We start from the raw sequence: 21687 nt of genomic DNA on the forward strand, positions 1-21687 counted from the left end.
TCTTTTCCTGTCCCAGAAACATTTTATCATTTACAAGTATTTTTGTATAAAGAAGATATCATTGGAATTCATTAACTGAAACTTTCAATAAATTTATGTCTTCTTAGTGAGCAGGAACATGTGAAAATTTAATTGTATGCTTTCAATCAATTCGTAGTGCCTTCGCTACAGGACACAGGGCCAACTAGCGCAGCTCAGACTTCTGGATTCACTGGAGAACTGTACTGGATTTTTGGCATTCCTTTTGTACTGGTTTTGAGAAAGGCACATTATTTTGTTACATTAGAGAACAGCCACATTTTATCTGCTTGTTTAGTTCTGATACTATCATGGAAACACCTGACAAATGGTGATAATGTGTTAAAATGCAATGCAATAAAAACTTCTCAATAATATTACTTATCAACATCTGTAATACATCACTTTATGCAATCCAAGTCTGCACTGAATTCTGTGCTAACAACTTGGTTGAATGATCCTGAATCTGTATACAGTAAATTAACTACTCAGAAAAAAAAGAACTACGGCTCTTACTCCTACACCTTGCAGCTGACATTTTTGCCTTAAAATGCAACCCAAGTATATGTGGATAATCACACAGCACACTAAGCAAAAGAACAGTTGTCTGGGAAATGACATCTAATGTGAACATTATTATAGATCAGAATTTGTATCTCGTACCTGAAATATTTCAGATTCATTATGGGAGTGGTAAGTAAGTTTATTCTGTACATTAGTTTTTAATCCACAGAGATTTCCAGTCTCTCTCTCCGATATCTTCCAGCAAACTGTTTCAGACTTTAGTTTGTTACTGAGCCCTAGGGAGGCACACACAGCCTATACATAGGTTTTTATTTTTTACTTGAAAAAGAGCTAGAGCTCAAAAGCTAGTGAAGCTTCCTGTTACATGTTGTGCATGCAACACACATCAGTCCACTATACTTGAGTGGTTTCCTTTCCCTTATTTTAACTATATGAAACATTTTTAATTCTAATACAGCATTTTGGTTGTGAATTTCAGTTAATCCGAATTCATCATTATTAAAAATGAATGTCATTTCAGAGTAATTGTATTAGCACATAGGTGTAAGAATTCAGACACCACATCTGTCTAATCGTGCCCTATCAATCCCTCTCTGCTTTTTCAGAAAGGAGCTAAAGCTCAAAAAGCTAATATTAGTTTTTCCTTCTTTCATTTGTGTGTATTGGCTGTCCTGAGAATGTTAACACCTGAAGATAATTACTGCCATTCATTTGGTCTCCTTTTAATTTTATGCTTTTCTCAAGTGACTTTTCCTTTTTACACAAAACTAATTTGTTTCTCTTTTTATCACTGCAGTAGTTACGGAGTAATATGTATTTACACCTCAAGGACATAGAAAGCATTAAAAACTTGTTTTAAAGTAGCATATATTTATTTATATTTTGAGAGTGCAGTAATACTCCATATATATACATGACACACCTTCCAACATGCATAGTATTAACAATACAAATAATAGGTAATTACAGGACAGATAAGCCTTAAAAGATATAAGAAGTAACCATGACATTGTTCAAATGGTGTTACTGTTGGACACCTAACTTTTTGAGCTTCTTGGTGCAAGTTAACATGAGACGTTCTACATCCTGCGCAAAATTGGCTTCGGCCTTGTCCTGAAAATTAAAAAAAAAATCTTGAGACTTCAAAAGGAGGCCACATGACTATATATAACTGAAAAAAGTATTTTAGCTTGTTAATGTCGTAAGGACCCACCAAGCTACAAGACAGGAAACTTCAGTGAAGGAACAAAACATTGAGTGAAAATGAGTTTTCTTATTTGACACTGAGAAATTAATTTTTTCTCCCTAAGTTCCATTTGAGCTACTGTCCTTTTAAATAAGGCATAAGAATGTGAGAAACAAAGATTTATACATTAGAGAATTTAGTTCGTTCACTAGAGCAGTTCCCAGTCATGCGCAAGTAGTAGTGCAGAACAAAAATAATAAAGATGAGTAACGCATTTAGAAGAAAAGGGTGGTAGTTCTGGAGTGTTTGTAGTACAAAATATTGCCTAACAATTGTCCATTTAGTTTCCTGCAAGCAGTGCAACAGCTCTTCCATTCAGTAAGTAGTGAATTTTCTCAAACATATTTACATTCCTTCCTGGATTTTCTATATGTGTAATATGTTATTGAGTTACACATACATTGTGTAAGTGTTCAGAAACACGAATAAAATTTTAACTTCAAGTTTGTCGTCACCAACACAGTTTTTCCCTTGACTCTGAATATAAATCAGTAAGTAACAAGTGGTGTATATTACTGACTTATGTTCATCTGTTTTCCAAAATGGAGCAATTTCTTTCAGTACGGATGAGCCAGGAATTATGTCTGATAACCACTATGCTTGTTCCATTTTGTCACTTTACAATGGTTGGTTGGTCGGTTCATTTAAAGGTGGGAGAAGGGACCAAACTACGAAGTTATCGGTTCCTTGTTCCTAATAAAACAATGCCACAAGTGTGAGAATAAAACGGACGAAACTTAACACAAAACGGAAAGAAAGGAAAAGCCACAAGAACAAAGGGATGACAACAAACGCTGAAAAGGACAAAAGAGGACAAGAAAACAATGGAGAGACGCTAGAAACAGAAGAGAGTAAAACATTAAAGCAGATTACAGTGGCTGGCCTACCACGTGAATAAAAAGGGAAAGCCAGCCCCTATGCAACACATTAAAACCTCCACCCTAAAAGCACTAGGGTGGAGGACACAGAGGGATGAAGGACATGCACTAAAACCTACATAGAAGTATAAAACCCACTCTCGCGGACAAAACTTAAAACTAAAGCTGCTGTGGAGGCACTGACACCCAACACCGAAGGCAGGATGCTAGTAAAGTTAAATGAGTGCCGCAGAGTGGCTAAAAGTGGGCAGTCCAGCAAGAGGTGGACGACTGTCATTTGGGAGCCACAATTACACTGAGGTGGGTCCTCACGACGGAGTAGGTAAGCATGAGTTAGCCACGCATGGCCAATGCAGAACGGCAGAGGACAACTGATTCCCTGTGAGAAGCCTGCATGGAAGACTTCCACACATTCATAGTCTCCTTAATTGCTGTTATGCCATTCCGTCTCCCAAAGCCAGAAAACCCTGCAGCGTAAGACAGAACATAGGTCAGCTTCAGAGATGCCTATCTCCACAAGCTGTTTCCGTGTCACCTGTTAAGTCCCATAGTGCTCAGAACCATTTGAACCAATCCGTGTCACCTGTTTGGCCAGCCTGCGGCAAGTTTGTTGCCGGAGATTCCGACGTTTCCTGGGGTCCACACAAACACCACAGAATGGCAGGACTGTTCCAAGGCATAGATAGACTCCTGAATGGACACTACCAGAGGGTGGCAGGGGAAGCACTGGTCGATAGCTTGTAGGCTGCTCAATGAGTCAGTACACAGGAGAAACGACTCGCCAGGACCACGAGATATACCCGGCAGCTCTGCAGTGAAAACACTGCAGAAAAATGGCAAGGAGTGCTGCTCAATATGTCCTCCATGAACATATGTGAAGCCTACGTGACCATCAACCATTGACTCGTGCTGTCGGTGTAATCAACTTCAGAGCCCTGGAACATGTGAAGAATCGAGAGGAAGTCACAGCAGAGAGCGGCAGGGTTAATGGAATCCTTAGGGCTATTCAAAAGGTCCAGACAAAGTTGCGGCTGAGGCATACACCATGGAGGCGTAAGTGAACGGACCGCAAGTACAGGTGGTAAAGGGAAGGACTCCAGTTTGGAGAGAAGGGACCGCGCGCTAACCGCAATCATTAGCCCCGATCTGGGCCGACAATGCGGGAGATGGACTGCCACAGGCAGGAAAAGGAGACAGTAATTTGGATGCTCAGGGGGAACTATGAATGTGTGCTGCATAACTGGCGAGCACTTGCACACGTCTGATCTGCAGTGGAGGGACACCAGCGTCCACCAGTACGCTGGTCACCTGACTCGTCCTAAAAGCTCCAATCACTAATGGAACCCCACAGTGGTGCACAGGGTCGAGTAAATGCAGTGCTGCATGTGCAGCCGAACCATAAACCACACTCCCATAGTCAATTCAGGATTGGACAAGGGCTCTGTAGAGCTGCAGCAGCGTACAGTGGTCTGCACCCCAATTGGTGTTGCTCAGTGGAGGACACTGAGGTGCTGCCAACACTGCTGACAAAGATGAGGGAGCCAAGTCAATCAAGCATAGAAAACCAGTCCTAGGAATTGATATGTCTCCACTACAGTGAGTGGATCGCCATTAAGGTAAAGTGCAGGTTCAGGATGAACAGTACGATACAGACTTTGCGGCTGAAAACTGGAAGCTGTGGGCTAGAGCCACGAATGCGCCTTGTAGATGGCTCCCTGGAGGTGCCACTAAGCAACAACAGTACTGGAACTGCAGTACAAAATGCAGAAGTCATTTGCATACAGAGAAGGTGAGATAGAGGGTCCGACAGCTGCTGCTAGACTGTTAATGGCCACGAAAGAGAGAGACACTCAATACAGAACCCTGTGGGTGTCCATTCTACTGGATACGGATGGAACTATGGAAGGCACCAACTTTGCCACGGAAAGTATGGAGCAACAGGAAGTTTTGGATAATAATCGGGAGTGGTCCCCGGAAACCTCACTCACACAATGTGGCAAGGATATGATGTCGCCAAGTCGTGTTGTATGCTTCACGCAAGTCAAAAAAGACGGCAATAAGGTGTTGCCATCTGAAAAGGCTGTTCGGATGCGGACTTGATGGACACAAGATTATCAGCGGTAGAGCAAACCTGGTAGAAATCGCCCTGACAGAGCCAGCAACCACGTGACTTCAGGACCCAACCCAACAGCCGACTGATATGTTACAGCAGCTTACAGAGAACGTTGGTGAGGCTGACAGGCTGATAGCTTTCCACATCAAACAGGGTTTTACCAGGTTTCAGCACAACATTCACAAAAGCAAAACGAGGATAATGGAATGTAGTCGAATTAACTCAGGTGATGCTGAAGGAATTAGATTAGGAAATGAGGCACTTAAAGTAGTAAAGGTGTTTTGCTATTTGGGGAGCAAAATAGCTGATGATGATCGAAGTAGAGAAGATATAAAATGTAGACTGGCAATGGAAAGGAAAGAGTTTCTGAAGAGGAAGAATTTGTTAAAGTCGAGTATAGATTTAAGTGTCAGGAAGTCGTTTCTAAAAGTATTTGTATGGAGTGCAGCCATGTATGGAAGTGAAACATGGACGATAAATAGTTTGGACAATAAGAGAACAGAAGCTTTTGTAATGTGGTGCTACAGAAGAATGCTGAAGATTAGATGGGTAGATCACATAACTAACAAGGAGGTACTGAATAGAATTAGGGAGAAGAGGAGTTTGTGGCACAACTTGACTAGAAGAAGGGATCGATGGTAGGACATGTTCTGAGGCATCAAGGGATCACCAATTTAGTATTGGAGGGGGGCAGCATGGAGGGTAAAAATCGTAGAGGGAGACCAAGAGATGAATACACTTAGCAGGTTCAGAAGGATGTAGGCTGCAGTACGTACTGGGAGATGAAGCAGCTTGCACAGGATAAAGTAGCATGGAGAGCTGCATCAAACCCGTCTCAGGACTGAAGACCACAACAACAACAACAACAACAACAACCCCCACCATTGTGATGGAAACACGCCATCGCACCAGAGCCGGTTGAAGATGACGAGAAGATGTCGCTTGTAGTCAGATGAGAGATGTTTAATGATCTGGCTGTGGATGCTATCAGGCCCAGGAGCTGTGTCAGGGCAATGTGCAAGGGCACTGAAGAGCTCCCACTCTAAATGTGGCGTTATAGGATTCACTGCAGTGTGTAGCGAATGAGAGGATGTTCCCTTCCAACCGCCATTTGAGTGTGCGAAACGCTGGGGGGATAATTCTCTGACACAGAGGCTCAAGCAAAGTGCTCGGCAATTGCATTTGCGTCGGTACATAACTCGCCATTTATGGTAACACCAGGAACAGCTGTTGGGGCCTGGTACCCGAGAAGACGTCTGATCTTTGCCCAGACTTGGGAAGGTGACATGTGGCATCCAATGGTGGAGACGTATCTCTCCCAACACTCCTGTTTGATAAGGTAGCGAACACGGGCACAGAGCTGTTTAAAGGCTATGAGGTGCTCCAGGGAAGGGTGCCACTGTAGAGCTCGCCGACGCTCTATAATTGCTTCAGTGACTTCTGGCGACCACCAAGGGACTGCCTTACACCTCTGGCACCCTAAAGAGTGAGGGATCACGTTTTCTGCCGCAGAAACAATTGTGCTAGTCACCTGCTCATCCATCACATCGATGTTACCATGTGGGGGAAATTCAGTGGTGACAGCAGAGGTGAAAGTTCTCAGTCCGCCTTGTTCAAAGTCCATCTGGGCAGGCGTCCGTGTGCCTGACACTGGGGCAGTGACAGGAAGATGGGGAAGTTGTCACTACCACATGGGTCGTCATGTGCTCTCCAGTGGATAGTTGAGAAAGTCCTGGACTGCAAATTGATAAATCAATGCCCAAGTAACTACCATGAGCCACAATGAAGTGTGTGGTGTCCCCATAATTTAAGAGGCAGAGATCGAATTGTGACAAAGTTTCGACGTCTCTGCCTCAGCCAGTAAGCATGGGACCACCCCACAAGGGGTTATGGGCATTAATCTCTCCCAGAACTAGGAAAGGTTTAGGGAGTTGATCAATCAGTGCAGCTCATACATTCAGGGGTACTGCACCATCTGGAGGAAGATACACACTGCAGACAGTTATTTCCTGTGTTGTCCTTATTCTGACAGCCACAGTTTCAAGATGGGTTTGAGGGGGCACATGTTCACTACAGAAGAAGTTTACATAAATGCAAACTATTGTAGTCACTACAGTTCCTGTATTATACCTTATAGCCATGGAGGGAAGGGGTTTGCATTGCTGGGAACCAGGTTTCCTGGAGGGCAATGCAGAAAGCCGGTGTAAAGCTTAACAGCTGCTGTAGCTAAGCCAAGCGGTGGAAAAAACCGCTGCAATTCCACTGGAGGATGACATCGTGAGACTGGGAAGGCATGGAACATTCAATGAGGCAGTTTACGCCTCAGAGTCACCTGTTGCCACTGATTTATTGCCTGAGCAATCTATGTCCATTGTGTCTGAGGGTCTGGCGAGATCTAGGCCCTCACCAGACACCAAAATAATCATCCCATCGTCAACCGCAGAGCTTGTAGGTAGTAATTTCCTTGGTCTTAGGGGTTTTCTCTTTTGATTTCTCTCATTGCTCCTTGGGTTTCCCTGGCTGGGAGGACTTCACTGATCCAGTCTCCGGGACTGAGGATGAGCATAAAGCCCTACAACCAGCTGCTTTTGGGCTCTTTAGCCACTGGCAGGTGTCACCTTTCCCTCTAGCAGAAACTTGGAAAGGGAGTGACCCAAGAGACCCTGCCTAGGGAGAGGAGCCCAAGAATCCTTATGCTTCTCTGGCTCAGAAATGTGGATTGAAATCCCCGATGGTTTGGGGGGGGGAGGTGTTGCTCCCGAAGTAGGTGGTGCAGGAGCAATAGCGAGGGAAGTGCCCCCACCATCAAGGGGGCAGGTGTAGTCTTCTGGCTCTGAGAGATGACCTCGGTTGGCGGAGTTGATGGTGCCAGAACTGTTGTAGCGGCGGTGTAAGACGAAGTCATACACACAGGATGCGGTCACTCAAATTTTCTCTTAGCCTCAGGTCAGTCAGTCCAGGGTCTTTTACTCCATGGTTTTCCTTTCTTTCTGGAGAATCCTGCAGTCAAGCAAGCAAGGCAAATGGTGCCCTCTGCAGTTGACACAGATGGGAGGCGGGGCACATGGAGTATTGAGATGTGATGGGCATCCGCAATCTCGGCATGTGACGCTTAAAGCACAGCGGGATGACATATGGCCAAACTTCCAGCACTTAAAGCACCACATCGGAGGAGGGATATAGGGCTTTACATCGCAACGGTAGACCATCACCTTGACCACCTCGGGCAATGTATCACCCTCAAAGGCCAAGATGAAGGCACTGGTGGCAACCCGATTATCCTTCGGACCCCAGTGGACACGCCCCACAAAATGGACACCTCGCCTCTCTAAATTGGCGTGCAGCTCATTGTCGGACTGCAAAAGAAGGTCTCAGTGAAATATGATACCCTGAACCATATTTATGCTCTTATTGGGGTTGGTGGTTACAGCAACATCCCCAGCTTGTCACAAGCGAATAACTCCTGTGACTGGGCAGAGAATGCTGTTTTGATCAAGACTGACCCAGAGCTCATTTTTGATAAGCCCTCCACCTCCCCGAACTTGTCCTCTAAATGCTCAACAAAAAACTGAGGCTTCATCATCATGAAAGATTGCCCATCAGCTCTCGAACATACGAGGTACTGGGGCGAATAAGAAACGCTGTCATTCTTAGCCTGACATTCTTCCCATGGTGGCACCAGGGAGGGGAACGATTTGGGGTCTTACTTCTGTGCGTTGAAATGAGCTCATGATCGCTTAGAGACTGCTGTGTTTCACCAACAGCAAGAGTTGATGGACTACGCTTCATGGCGTGTCATCCACTCTGATGCCAGCCACTCCGGCCAGGGGCCCTCCCCATGAGCGCCACCCAGCCGCAGCAAAGGCCACCTCGCAGGATGGCCATTGCCGGGAGTCCTGATGCCCCAGGGGGCAGGCATCTACCCCTTGGAATACATGGGGAGTTAACAGCAGAGCTGATCCCCTTGGGGTCAGGGGGCTACAACCAACAGGGTACATGGCGGCCCCACTACAATGGACTGGCCACCATGCTGGATATCACATGCAAAAAAAGTCCATGGTCATCGTCGACACAGAAATCGACACTGCATAGTGCATGATGGAAAACGCACCCAGGAAGATGTCCTTGCCCAAGAGATGGAGAATAGGCAGGACTGCAATGAGACTACGACGAAGTGGGCTAAAGATCTCAATGCATGATGGACACGATGCACCTTGTAAGATGCCCTTCCCCAATTGGCTCGCTATTCAGGAAATTTTTGAAGAATGGAGGACAAACCCTACAGGTGACCACCACATAAAGGCCAAAACATGTTAACTCCTTTCGGTCGCCTCGTAAGACAGGCAGGAATACATCAGGCCTATTCTAACCCCCGGACATTCAGGGGGATCACTTTACAATGTAATGAAAAACTGCAGTCCGTGAAACTTCTGAATTCTGAAGGAAAATACAGGTCAAGCAACACACACGTGCCTTTATATATGTGCTACTGATATGGCATCAGAGCAATGGTAGTATTGAACACTAAAAGCAACAACGTGTCCAATATACTTCAGCAACATATGAAATATTGTACTGTACAGTTGAGCTGTTAACTAACCATGCTACGACATTTCCACTGCTGTATTGAGAAGACAGCAAGTACGCAAAATGCAAATACACTATGATACTACAGTTGCTTAACAAAAAAAGCAACATTTTTCACCTAATTAAACAATAAATTTCATGTAGTATGTGTCTAGAGATTTGATGAAATTAAACGTGGCTTGGTTTATGCTTGTCGAGATGAAAATGCCAAACACTTTAAAATTCAAGATACCACATATGAGTATTAATGTAAGAATTCATTTGCACTGCAAACCATGTACAATGAAAGTACAACAATGAAGATTCTGAAGTTTGCTCTGGTAAATACAGATCATCAATTATGCCCCAATTTCTGAGTATAACTACTTTTGAGCTTTTCAGAATTACTCACCAACTGTGCAAGAATGAAAGCTTGAATCAGATCACAGAATTCAACTGTTGTCAGCTGTGTTTCAATTTTCTTCTTTTGGGCATAAAAACATGTATTTCTATGCTTCAAATGTTCAGCCCTGTAAAATAAATAAATAAATGAGACCTTTATCATCCATCCACAAAACTTACACAATACATGAAAAAGAAACAGACTAATTACACAGAAAAAAGGCCACTATATAATACTGAAAAGGAGAAAGCATTGAGAATAAGCAGGTTTTCAATGATCAATTCCCAAGCAGAATAAAAATACACAAGGCCACAGTCAAAGCACCAAAAACACTTTATACTGTATCTCATGAGGTGAGCATTCGGTTTGACTGCAGTGAGGTGCAAGCACCTGAAAGAAAAACAGATTAAGAAGACTATGCTAACAATTTTGTGGTCTCAGGAGAAAAGGAATTTAAATTTTCATCCAACCATCTAAGATTATGTTTGCGTTTTCCGTAACTGGCTGAAGACAAATTCCAGTATAGTTCCTTTTAAAAGGACACAGTCATTACTCGGCCAACCTGAATTTGGCTCTCTCTAGGGTCATTCCATGTCAAGTCACCCAGGCCTTGACACCAACCATGTCAGATTTTGATGAAACTTGGTACAATTACTTCTTTTATCATCCTGAAAGCACTTGTAAAAAATTTTTGCTCTATCTCTTACAGTTTTTTTTAAATAAATTTTTAAAGTTTTTAGATTTGGCTTTGTTTCAGCAGTCGGAAATTGTAACTTAAACGTGTCTTCACAACTAAAAGAATTTGTATATTAAAGAATACTCAAGATATCAGTATGAAATTTTGGAATAAGTTTGTATATTATATCTAAATGTTAAAAAAATTACCATAAAGATATATTAAATTCTTCCAAATGAAAAAATTTATAAGTTTTTTATTTTATTTTTTTAGCTAACGGATGTTTAGTTTTACAAAAACTGCAATATCTAGAGTCTCAGACCTGATAGAAAGCTCAAATTTGTTTTAAAATACTCTTAATTGTATAGGCTATTAGATAAAAGGAAAATTATGTTGGCTTTTTAACCTGTTTAATAGTTATCTAATTTTTAAAATAATATTAATTATATTTTAAAAATAAAAATGCCAAGTGACTTAGACACCGAAAATAAGTTTTTGTCTTCTTGGAGTAACAATGTACACTTGGATTTTGTATTGTTACTCCTGTGTTTTGAAGTAAAAAATTATTACAGTGTTAAATAGTGCTTGGATAGTATTTTATTAAGTTTATTCGAACTCTCAGTAAGTACGGTTGCTTAGTTTACAGAGATTCTTTTCCAATATCCTATAAAAGTAACCAGAACAGTAATCAGACCAAAAGTGAAATCAGTATTAAAAAATCTGACTGTTTCCAAACAACCTACACACCTTCAAAAAAGTTACAACCGGTATCAGAATTGAGTGAGGAAGAAAAAGATTTTATCCACTTACGATCTGGAATTAATCCGTGTGAATTTAAGAATATATGTTCACACCACAGCTACTACTTTTTAAATGTTTTTGAAAAGTATCAAACAACATGTGTAGACCCACTAAAAAAACACAAAAAGCCCATCAAAAAATCGTTGAGAAGTGTAGGCTTGGATCTTTCTAAACAATTACTGACAAAAAATATTAGCATAAAACCTGGACAAAAGCTTTGCTCAACATGCCGTAACTTTTGTGAGGAAAAATTAAGAGTTGAAGTCAATGAAAGTGAAACAGATGATGAAGTCATGGTTGAATTAGAATCATTGGAATCCAGAAATGAATCCCTCGTACAAACAAACATTGCTCTTGATTATTTAGGTTTAACACCGATAAAGCTTCATGGCTTGTCAGAACAAAGTAAAGGGTCTTATTTTAAAAGGAAGGTTAGCAGTATTGAAAAGACTGCAAAAAAGGCGGTTTCAAAAGCATTAAAATATGATGCACCAAGTTCTGATGATGACGAAGAAGATAAAAGTGTGGTTGAGAAAGCAAAGGATTTTGATGTAATGATTTTTCTTATGAAAGAGAAGATTTCATCTGTTGGGAGGTCTAGAAAAATCCAGATTCTGACCTTGGCTCCAGATTCTTGGACTCGAAATAAAGTGATGAAAGAATTTAATGTAAGTGAGTACATGGTGCGACAAGCTAGAAAACTAAAATCTGAAAAGGGTATTTTGGAAACTCCTGGTCCAAAAAAAGGTAAAACTCTTTCTGAAAATACAGTAAGACCTGTAACAGATTTTTATGAAAAGGATGAAAGTTCCAGAGTGCTACCTGGAACAAAAGACAAAGTAAGTGTTCAAAAAAATGTGTACATGCAAAAAAGACTCATTTTGTGTAACTTGAGAGAACTCTATTATTCTTTCAAATGGGAGAATCCCAAGGTAGAAGTAGGATTTTCAAAATGTTGTTTCTTGAGACCTAAATGGTGTATCCTTGCTGGTGCTGCAGGCACACACACACTGTATGTGTATGCAGTATCCACCAGAATGTTAAACCATTACTGGATGCTGTGAAAATTGAAGAATCTTATAAAGACCTAATTAAGATGCTTGTGTGCAACACAGAAAACCAAAACTGCATGCTACATCATTGCAACAGCTGTCCTGCAAATACTGCGCTAACAGAGTGCTTAACTGAAAAACTAAGTAAAGATTATTATTTAGAAGAAGAAATTGTAATCAGTCAGTGGGTTGACACAGACAGGGCAGAAATGATCAAACAGTCTATCAGTGTTGAAGACTACATTTCTTTATTGGTTAGGTCATTGGAAAAGCTCACCCCACACTCGTTTATAGCAAAATCCCAATCAGCAGCGGTTAAAAGATTGAAAGAAGACCCACCAACCAAAACAGCAATTATTGTGATGGATTTCAGTGAAAATTATTCCTTTGTTATACAGAATGAGATCCAAAAGCTACCACTGGAATAGAGGTGGTTGTACTCTACACCCAGTTGGAGTTTTTCTAAGAAATGAGGAAAACAATGTTTTTGTTTCCAACCACTGTTTTATTAGTGATGACCAAGAACATGACACTGGTTTTGTTAACTTTGTACAAAAAGAAATTACAAAGTGGCTGTCATTACATCATACTGACATTGACTCAGTTCACTACTTTACAGATGGTTGTGCTGGGCAGTACAAAAACAGAAACAGTTTTAAAAATTTGACTGAACACTTGAGAGACTTTAATTTGAAGGCCCAACACTCTTTTTTTGCAACAAGTCATGGGAAGTCAATTTGTGATGGCCTAGGAGGAACTATTAAAAGAATTTTAAGGAAAGCCAGTCTACAGCTTTCAGACAAAGAACAAATAATGACAGCAATCGATGTGTATAAGTTTTGTGAAAAAAATATTGAAAACATTCATTTTCACTTTATTGACAAAAAAGAAGCTGATTTGCTACGGTTAAAACTAGAAAAACGTTTTTCAGCAACCCGAACCATTCCTGGAACTAGAAGTTTTCATAACTTCAAACCACTTCCAACAAACAACCTTGAAATTAGAAGGACTACAGATAGTGTAAAACCCTCCTTAGTCTTTTCTTTCCATTCTTCTTCTGATTGGGTTCATGTTGAACCATCCATAAATTGCTATGTGGCTGCAAATTATGATGGTAACTGGTACTTTGGACTGGTAAAAACAATATTCAATGATGAAGAAGATGCAGAAATTCTATTTCTACATCCTTCAGGACCCGCTGCATCATTTTATTGGCCTGAAAGAGAAGATTCCTGCATAGTGCCTTTGGAGCACATAGTCTGTGTAGTAGACGCACCTCAATCAAGCGGCACTGGGAGAATGTATTACTTCAAAAAAGACTGTATCAAAAGAACTGAAAGCTCTTGGATGAAGTGGAAAAACAGTTTGAATCAGCATTAATGTCTATTAAAAAGACAAAATTACTCAAAAAATTCAATGTTTCAAGCAATCAGTTGGGTTATACATAAGTGTCGTAAGTAAACTATCTTTGTACATAATTCTAATGTAATCTACTATAATTAATAAACATGTTAAAAAGCCATCATTATTTTTGTTTTATCAAGTAGCCTATATGTTTAAGAGTAAATTAAAACAAATTTGAGCATTCTATCAGGTCTCAGACTTGAGATATTGCAATTCTTATAAAACAAAACATCCGTTAAAAAAAAAGAAAAAAAATACATATATATTTTTTTTCATAGAAAATATTAATATATTTTAATAGCATCATTTTTATCTTCAAATATGTATAATAAATAAACTTGCTGCAAAAATTCATCATGTTATCTAAAAGAGTTTTTAAGATAAGCAAATTTAAAGTTTTGAATACAAATTAAACTGACCATTTATGAAGGTTCAGAAAACGCAAAACATAAAAACTTTAAAAATTTATCAAAAAAAACTGTAAGAGATACAGCAAAAAAAAATTGCGGGTGTTGTCAGGATGATATTAGAACCATTTGAGCCAAATTTCATGAAAATCTAAGGAGGTGGGTGTAAAATTTATTTTTTATTGGGTGATTTGATATGGAATGACCCTCTAATGAAATCATTGATGATGTGTCGAAGCCTAACCTCCTTTCTATCAGATGGTCTATGTGAAACTGGCTTTGTGAAATCATGCAGCTTAACATATGTGGACTACTCTCGAGGAGCTAACATGTGAAATAAGCTGTCCAAGTTAGAAATGTAATGTCATTTGGATAAATGTTATTGAAACCTTGGGAAGAACTGAAGAGAGAAAATATTTATTCAAAGTGTAAAATAGTGGGCTTGTTTACTTGCTTTCTGCTACACATCTAAGTAAATTGAACAGAAATCCCAGAGATACTGAATAGGCACTCACCTTACAGTGTAAGATTTTAAAGACAACTCTGGTAAAGTCTGTTCAGTACTTCACAGGTGCAGATTTAGCAGACAGACAACATTTCCAAAAAAATAACATATTTTTGAGCATCATGGTTACAACGTAAACTTTGTAATTGTAGACCATTTGAAAGAAAGTATAGGCTAATGGGCCTATAGCTATCCACATCAAGTGGGTTTTTACCGGGTTTGAGCCCCGGAACGACGATGCTCTCCTGCCATTGGGATGGAAGGACGTAATCGCATCAGATCCGGTTGAAGATGACGAGGAGATGGCACTTTTAGTCAGATGAGAGATGTTTGATCATCTAACTGTGGATCTGATCCGGCACAGGAGCTGTGTTGGGGCAATGTGCAAGTGCGCTGAAGACCTCCCACTCCGTAAATGGTGCGTTATAGGGTTCATGGTGGCATGTAGTGAACGAGGGGACTTTCCTTTCCATCCGCCGTTTCAGGGTGCGAAAGGCTGGGAGGTAGTTCTCCGATGCAGAGGCTCGAGCACAGTGCTCAGCATCGTGCTTGGCAATCTCATTTGCGTTGGAACATGGCATGCCATTGGTGGTAGTGCCAGGGACACCTGTTGGGGGGGGTCTGGTACCCAAAAAGACATCTGATCTTCGTCCAGACTTGGGAAGGTGATGTATGGCACCAATGGTCGACACGTACCTCCCCAACACTCCAGTATACATCATTATATAAGCTGGCGTACACGGGCACAGAGCCGCTTTAAGGCTATCAGATGCTCTAGAGAAGGGTGCCGCTTATGTTGCTGTAGAGCTCGCCGATGCTCTGTAACTGCCTCAGCGACTTCTGGCGACCACCAAGGGACTGATTGTCACCGGGGGCTCAGTAAGGAGTGGGGGATTGTGTTTTCTGATGCATAAACGATTGTGGTAGTCACCCACTCAACCATCACATCGATGTTACCATGTGCGGGAGAGTCAACGGTGACATCAGAGGTGGAAGTTTCCAGTCCGCCTTGTTTAAAGCCCATCTGGTCAGGCGTCCGTAGGCCTGATGCCGGGGCAGTGATAGGAAGACAGGTCATCATGTGCTCTCCAGTGGATAGATGGGAGAAGTCCTGGACTGCAAATTGATAAATCAATGGCTGAGTAACTACCTTGAGCCACACTGAAATGCGTGGCGGCCACAGTATTTAAGAGGCAGAGGTCAAACTGAGACAGGAAAGTTTCAACATCTCTGCCTTCGCCAGTAAGCACCGTGTCACCCCACAAGGGGGTTATGGGCATTAAAATCTCCCTAAATTAGGGAAGGTTTAGGGAGTTGATCAATCAGTGCAGTTAATACATTAAGGGGTACTGCAACATCTGGAGGAAGATATACATTGCAGATAGTTATTTCCTGCATCGTTCTCATTCCGACAGCCACAGCTTCAAGTGGGGTTTGAGGGGGCACATGTTCACTACAGACTGAATTTACATAAACGCAAACTCCGCCTGACACACTATTACAGTCGTTTACGGTTTCTGTAATATCCCTTATAGCTGTGGAGGGCAGGGGTCCACACTGCTGGGAACCAAATTTCCTGGAGGGAAATGGAGACAGCAGGTGTAAAGCTTAACAGTTGCCATAGCTCAGCCAGGCGGTGGAAAAAACCGCTGCAATTCCACTGGGGGATGGTATCATCGTGAATCTGGGAAGGCATGGAACATTCAATGAGGCAGTTTACACCTCAGGGTCACCTGCTGCCACCGACTTTTTGCCTGAGCAGTCTATATCCATTGAGTCTGACAATCAGGCGAGATCCACGTCCTCAGCAGACGCCAGAATCTCCACCCCATTCTCAGACTCAGAGCCACCTCAAGTTCCTTGTTCTTTGGGGTTGTTGTTTTTCGATTTCTCGCACTGTTCCTTGGGTTTCCCTGGCTGGGAGGACTTCACTGAATCAGTCTCCAGGACTGAGGATGAGCGTGATGCCCTACGACCAGCTGCTTTTGGGCTCTTCAGCCACTGGCGGGTGTCACCTTTCCCCCTAGCACAAACTTGGAAAGGGAGTGACCCAAGGGACCCCTTCCTAGGGAGAGGAGCCGAAGAAGCCGTACGCTTCTCTGGCTCAGAAGTGGGGATTGAAATCCCCGATGGTGTGGGTGGGGGGGGGGGGGGGTGTTGCTCCCGAAGCAGGTGGTGCGGGAGCAACAGGGAGGGAAGTGCTCCCCACCATCAAGGGAGCAGGTGTAGTCTCCCAGTTCTGAGAGGGTACAGGAGTTGGAGCAACTGATGGGGCAACAACCATTCTCTTAGCAGCGGCATATGAGGTGGTCATAGTCACAGGATGTACGCGCTCAAATTTCCTCTTAGCCTCGGTGTAGATCAATCAGTCCAGGCTCTTATATTCCATAATTTTCCTCTCTTTCTGTAAAATCCTGCAGTCTAGAGAACAAGGTGAATGATGCTCTCCGCAGTTGACACAGATGGGAGGCAGGACACAGTATTGGGATGCGATGGACGACCACAATCTTGACAGGTGGGCCTGAAGTACAGCAGGAAGACACGAGGCCAAACTTCCAGCACTTAAAGCACCACGTCGGAGGAGGGATATAGGACTTTACATCACACCGGTAGACCATCACCTTGACCTTCTCGGGCAATGTGTCGCCCTCAAACGCCAAGATGAAGGCACTGGTGGCAACTGGTTATCCCTTGGACCCCGAACAGCGCACCATACAAATACAAACACCTCACCGCTCTGAACTTGCGCACAGCTCTTCATCAGACTGCAAAAGAAGGTCCCTGTGGAATATGATACCCTGGACCATATTTAAGCTCTTACGAGGCATGATGGTAACAGAAACATCTCCCAACTTGCCACAAGTGAGTAATGCCCATGACTGTGCAAATGGTGCTGTTTTTATCAAAACTGACCCAGAGCACATTTTGGACAAGCCCTCCACCTCCCCAAACTTGTCCTCCAAATGCTCCACAAAAAACTGAGGCTTCATAGATATAGAAGATTCCCCATCAACTCTCTTACATACGAGGTACTGGGCCGAATAAGCTTCACTGCCATCCTTAGCCTGGCATTCCTCTCATGTTGTGGGAACGACTTGGGGTCTTAATTCGTAGCACTGAAGTTACACTTTGCCCGCTTAGAGACTCCTGGCGGGGGACCACCAGCAAGAGATGATGTACTACACTTCATGGCATGTCATCCACCCTGATGCCACCCACCGACCACGGGCCCTTCCCACAGGCACCACCCAGCCGCAGCAAAGGCCACCTGGCAGGATCGCCATTGCCGGGATTCCCAATGCCCCAGGGGCATACATGGGGAGTTAAAGACACATGCATCCTTGTGGTGTGAAGGGGCTACAACCAACAGGGTACATGGCGGGCCCACCACAACAGACTGGCTGCTGTGCTGTATATGAGGTGCAAAGAAGTCCATGGTCATCGTCAACGCAGAAAGTGACACTGCATAGTGCATCATGGAAAACACACACAGGAAAGTGTCCTTGCCAAAGAGATGGAGAATGGGCACGACTGCAAAGTGACGATGAGAAAGTGGGCTAAAGATCTCAATGGATGATGGACACAATGCACTATGTAAGGTGCCCTTCCCCAATTGGCTCGCTATTCGGGAAAATTTTGAAAAATGGAGATCAAACCCAACAGGGGACAATCACGTAAGGCCAAAACTTGTAAGACTCCTTTTAGTCGCCTCTTATAACAGGCAGGAATACCTCGGCCCTATTCTAATCGCCGGACTTGCAGGGGGTGTCCATAGACGCTCAAAATTGTCAGTGCTGGAGACGAAATTTTCATAATGACATGTCAGGTAATCTGAAACCTGACATTTGCTAAACAGAAAGATCTTCCCGTCTTTCTTTGTATTCCTATTTACAGCTGTATTAAGTGATATTGTAACAGCCTTACGATTAGCGATTCCCTGTTCTTAGCTGAGTCTAAAAGTTCAGAGCTGTTTGTCACCAGGAGATATTAGATGCTACCTTCATGAGTCAGTTTAACTGCTGAAGATAATTTTTGGATGAGGCATTTAGAACAATTTCACACTCCCTGTCCCTCTACACATCCTAATCACTCTAGTATCGCAGTCTACAGCTGCAAAGTGAAGATCTCTATCTGAAACTATAAAATTACCAGTAAATTTGAGCAAAATATTTTCCAAGTTTCCCCTCAATTGTTCTGTCACTACTATTGCTAAGGCAGAGTGTCTATTAAAGCATCCTATATGCATGTATGATTCACTTCTCTCATCTTCACCCAAATTATTTAAGATTCTGAATCTGCATTAATCTCACTAGATATTATCCTACTTTTATTGCTGTAAAAGTATCTCCAATACTGGCGCCAAAACCTCTGCGTCAGTAAATAAAATTTTTTTTAAAAAAGTGGAAGACGAGCTTTTTTCTCCGCCCCGAGTTTCGACCACTACATTTTCATACATTATCCAATGAAGTAAATACAAATTCTGTATTGTTCATCTTCGAATGTAGCAGAATTTCAATGTACTGCGAAAATCCGACTGGTAAGACTGTTTGGGATGTTTGTCAATACGGCCAACTCTACGTTCTGAATTTTTTTCTACCTGTGAGAAGAGATGGTTGCTAATAAATAGGAACCTGATGAAATATGAATCACATACAGTATTCTCTTCACCGTAAGAATAATACGAATATAAACATTTTGCCATGTATTCTTTCGTGTTTGCTGCTATCTCGTTTAAATCCTGTCTGCCTAATGAACTACGAAACTAGAGTGAGACAACAGCAAACGCGGAAGAATATATGTATCATTTCATGTTTATATTTGTATTATTCTTATGCCTAATAGTAATACAGTCAGAAATGAAGCACGGCAACTGACTAGATTTTTAAATCTAAGATGACTCATATCTGTCCAGAATTTGATGTACTAAAGAAGCAACCGGAAAGATTTTAAACAGAGAAAAATTTTCAACGAACTCTCGTTCAGAACATGTTCTATCATAGGCAGTCTATTATTTGGTTCTTGTTGATCATTATCAAAGAAAGCAGCAGAGTAAGTAACAACAACAGCAGTCTCTTGCCATTGTTTCACCAATGAGATGATTCCTCTCTGTCTGTCTCTCCCCCTCAATTGTAAGCGGCGGTAGCACGCACAAAAGCAAGCCATGCCGAGCGGCGACAGACCGTAAACACGCACTATCAGAATGCGACGAACAATGTATGACAGTACAGTAATGTATTTTCAGCTTACAGTGACGTAAACACACACAACAAAGAAAATGGCACTTATCAGATCAAGGCAAAATAAGTTATCGACTCAAACCAGACGAAGCACGTGAAAAAGGAAGGGTACCCGTATAAATACGGTCGGAGCGCCTGACGCATAGCAGTGGCTACCTGGTAAAGCTTAACTGCTAAGTTTAGGACCCAAACCAAACTACTGTAACTGTATCGCCATTCATTCAACCTAAATTGTCTCTCATATTGCAATGGACCAACTTTGTTTCGATTTGGAGGTGCGGCCTTAAACTATTCTCTCCCTTTGAATTTTGAGTCTCAAATTTCAGGTGCGGCTTAGATTCGGGAATTTTTTTTTTTCCTTTATTTCGAGTCTCATTTTTCGGGTGCGGCTTATATTCGAGTAAATACGGTAGCCTGGACATTCGAATTTGAGACTGCAGCAGCAACAGCGATTCCAAAAGGATGCTATAGTCTCCAGAGGTGACAATTCACCTCAGGTGCCACAACGCCATTGTTGTTAATTTCATTAACTGTGTGGCATTTGTGAAACATATCTAACAAATTAAGCCATAAAGCAGTGCAATAGTGCTATGTATTCACAGTAGGTATTCTTACCATGGATCATCCCCTTCCTCCCAACTATCAAGCTCCTTGTTGCACAAGAAACACTTCACCACATCCGAGTTTCTTGGTCCACAGAAGTAAAATCCAGCTTCTGCCAACTGAAAAGAGAAGAACATTTTTGCTCATTGATCTTTCGAAGTTTTTCTTATATTGAAGTATTCTACCTTTACAATGTTAGTAACAGTTACCAACAATAGCGAAATGAAAGAGTAATTGCAATTCCAATTAGTATGTGATGCCTTTTTCCATACATGCAAAAATGGCTCTGAGCACTATGGGACTTAACATCTTAGGTCATCAGTCCCCTAGAACTTAGAACTACTTAAACCTAACTAACCTAAGGACATCACACACATCCATGTCCAAGGCAGGATTCGAACCTGCGACCGTAGCAGTCCCGCAGTTCCGGACTGTAGCGCCTAGAACCGCACGGCCACCTAACATTTTCAACTAATTACCTAAGGAACTGATTGTTCATAAACATCCTAATGTGAACAAAGGTATTGTATACTTTCTTTATGTGTCTGCAACATATGAGATCTGGGCAGAATTTTTAGCAGAATCTGGAAACCAATTTCCAAGTGCAATCACTGTTAATGTCTACTCACTTGATTAGAATATCAACCATTTCTCCAACACAATCACTTGCTTCCTCTTCACTAACACTCATGTTCTGAATTTTGCACATAGATAAATCTGTTTAACACTTATTTATTGCTTAATATCACTGAAGGTAGATGTAGATAGAAAGTATGTTTACAGATTTACTACTTGTGTTAAGTTTTGTGCATTCAAAAAATGACACTCATTTTGCATGCAACAACTGTTCCATTGCATGTCTTTATGACATTACCTTCCTCACACAGAAGAACATATAGTGGAATATGTTAGTAGCTGCAACAAACTTCCCCTGCGGACTTCTGAACAGCTGTTAAACCATAGCATTAAAATAATATCCAGTTAAAATGAATTGCTGACGACTCAAGCACACTAAAAATATCAAACAACTCAATATAAACCAGTCAGCAACCACAAAAAACCTAAGAGTGCTATGGGACAACATGCTTTTAAAGGTCAATGCTCTCATTTTCAGGCAACTGGAGTAGCTAAGAGCAAGGGTAACAGGTAAGGAAGAGGGGAGGGGGTTGAATAGGACAGCAGAAACTGAATAATGCCGTCGCCAAACGAAAGTGTTGGTACGCTGATAGAAACAATAACACTAACACACACAC

At 42.0% G+C, this 21687-nt stretch overlaps 1 protein-coding gene across 2 annotated transcripts in view; it reads right to left on the reverse strand.

Annotated features, from left to right (window-relative positions):
- Positions 1–1397: 1397 nt before the first annotated feature.
- LOC126092099 (baculoviral IAP repeat-containing protein 5.2-B-like) overlaps positions 1398–21687 on the reverse strand; it is a 36675-nt gene continuing 16385 nt past the window's right edge. Inside the window, exons 3-5 of one of the 2 annotated variants that reach the window (XM_049907523.1) lie at positions 20447–20553; positions 9759–9876; positions 1398–1656 (exon numbers count right to left, since the gene is read on the reverse strand). In XM_049907523.1, coding sequence (XP_049763480.1) covers positions 1567–1656; positions 9759–9876; positions 20447–20553 — 315 coding nt within the window. In that variant the 3' untranslated portion in view covers positions 1398–1566. The remainder of the gene's footprint in view (positions 1657–9758; positions 9877–20446; positions 20554–21687) is intronic. The other variant, XM_049907524.1, reaches the window with a different exon arrangement.

The sequence above is a fragment of the Schistocerca cancellata genome, chromosome 7 (genome assembly GCF_023864275.1).
Source record: "Schistocerca cancellata isolate TAMUIC-IGC-003103 chromosome 7, iqSchCanc2.1, whole genome shotgun sequence".
Lineage (NCBI taxonomy): Eukaryota > Metazoa > Arthropoda > Insecta > Orthoptera > Acrididae > Schistocerca > Schistocerca cancellata.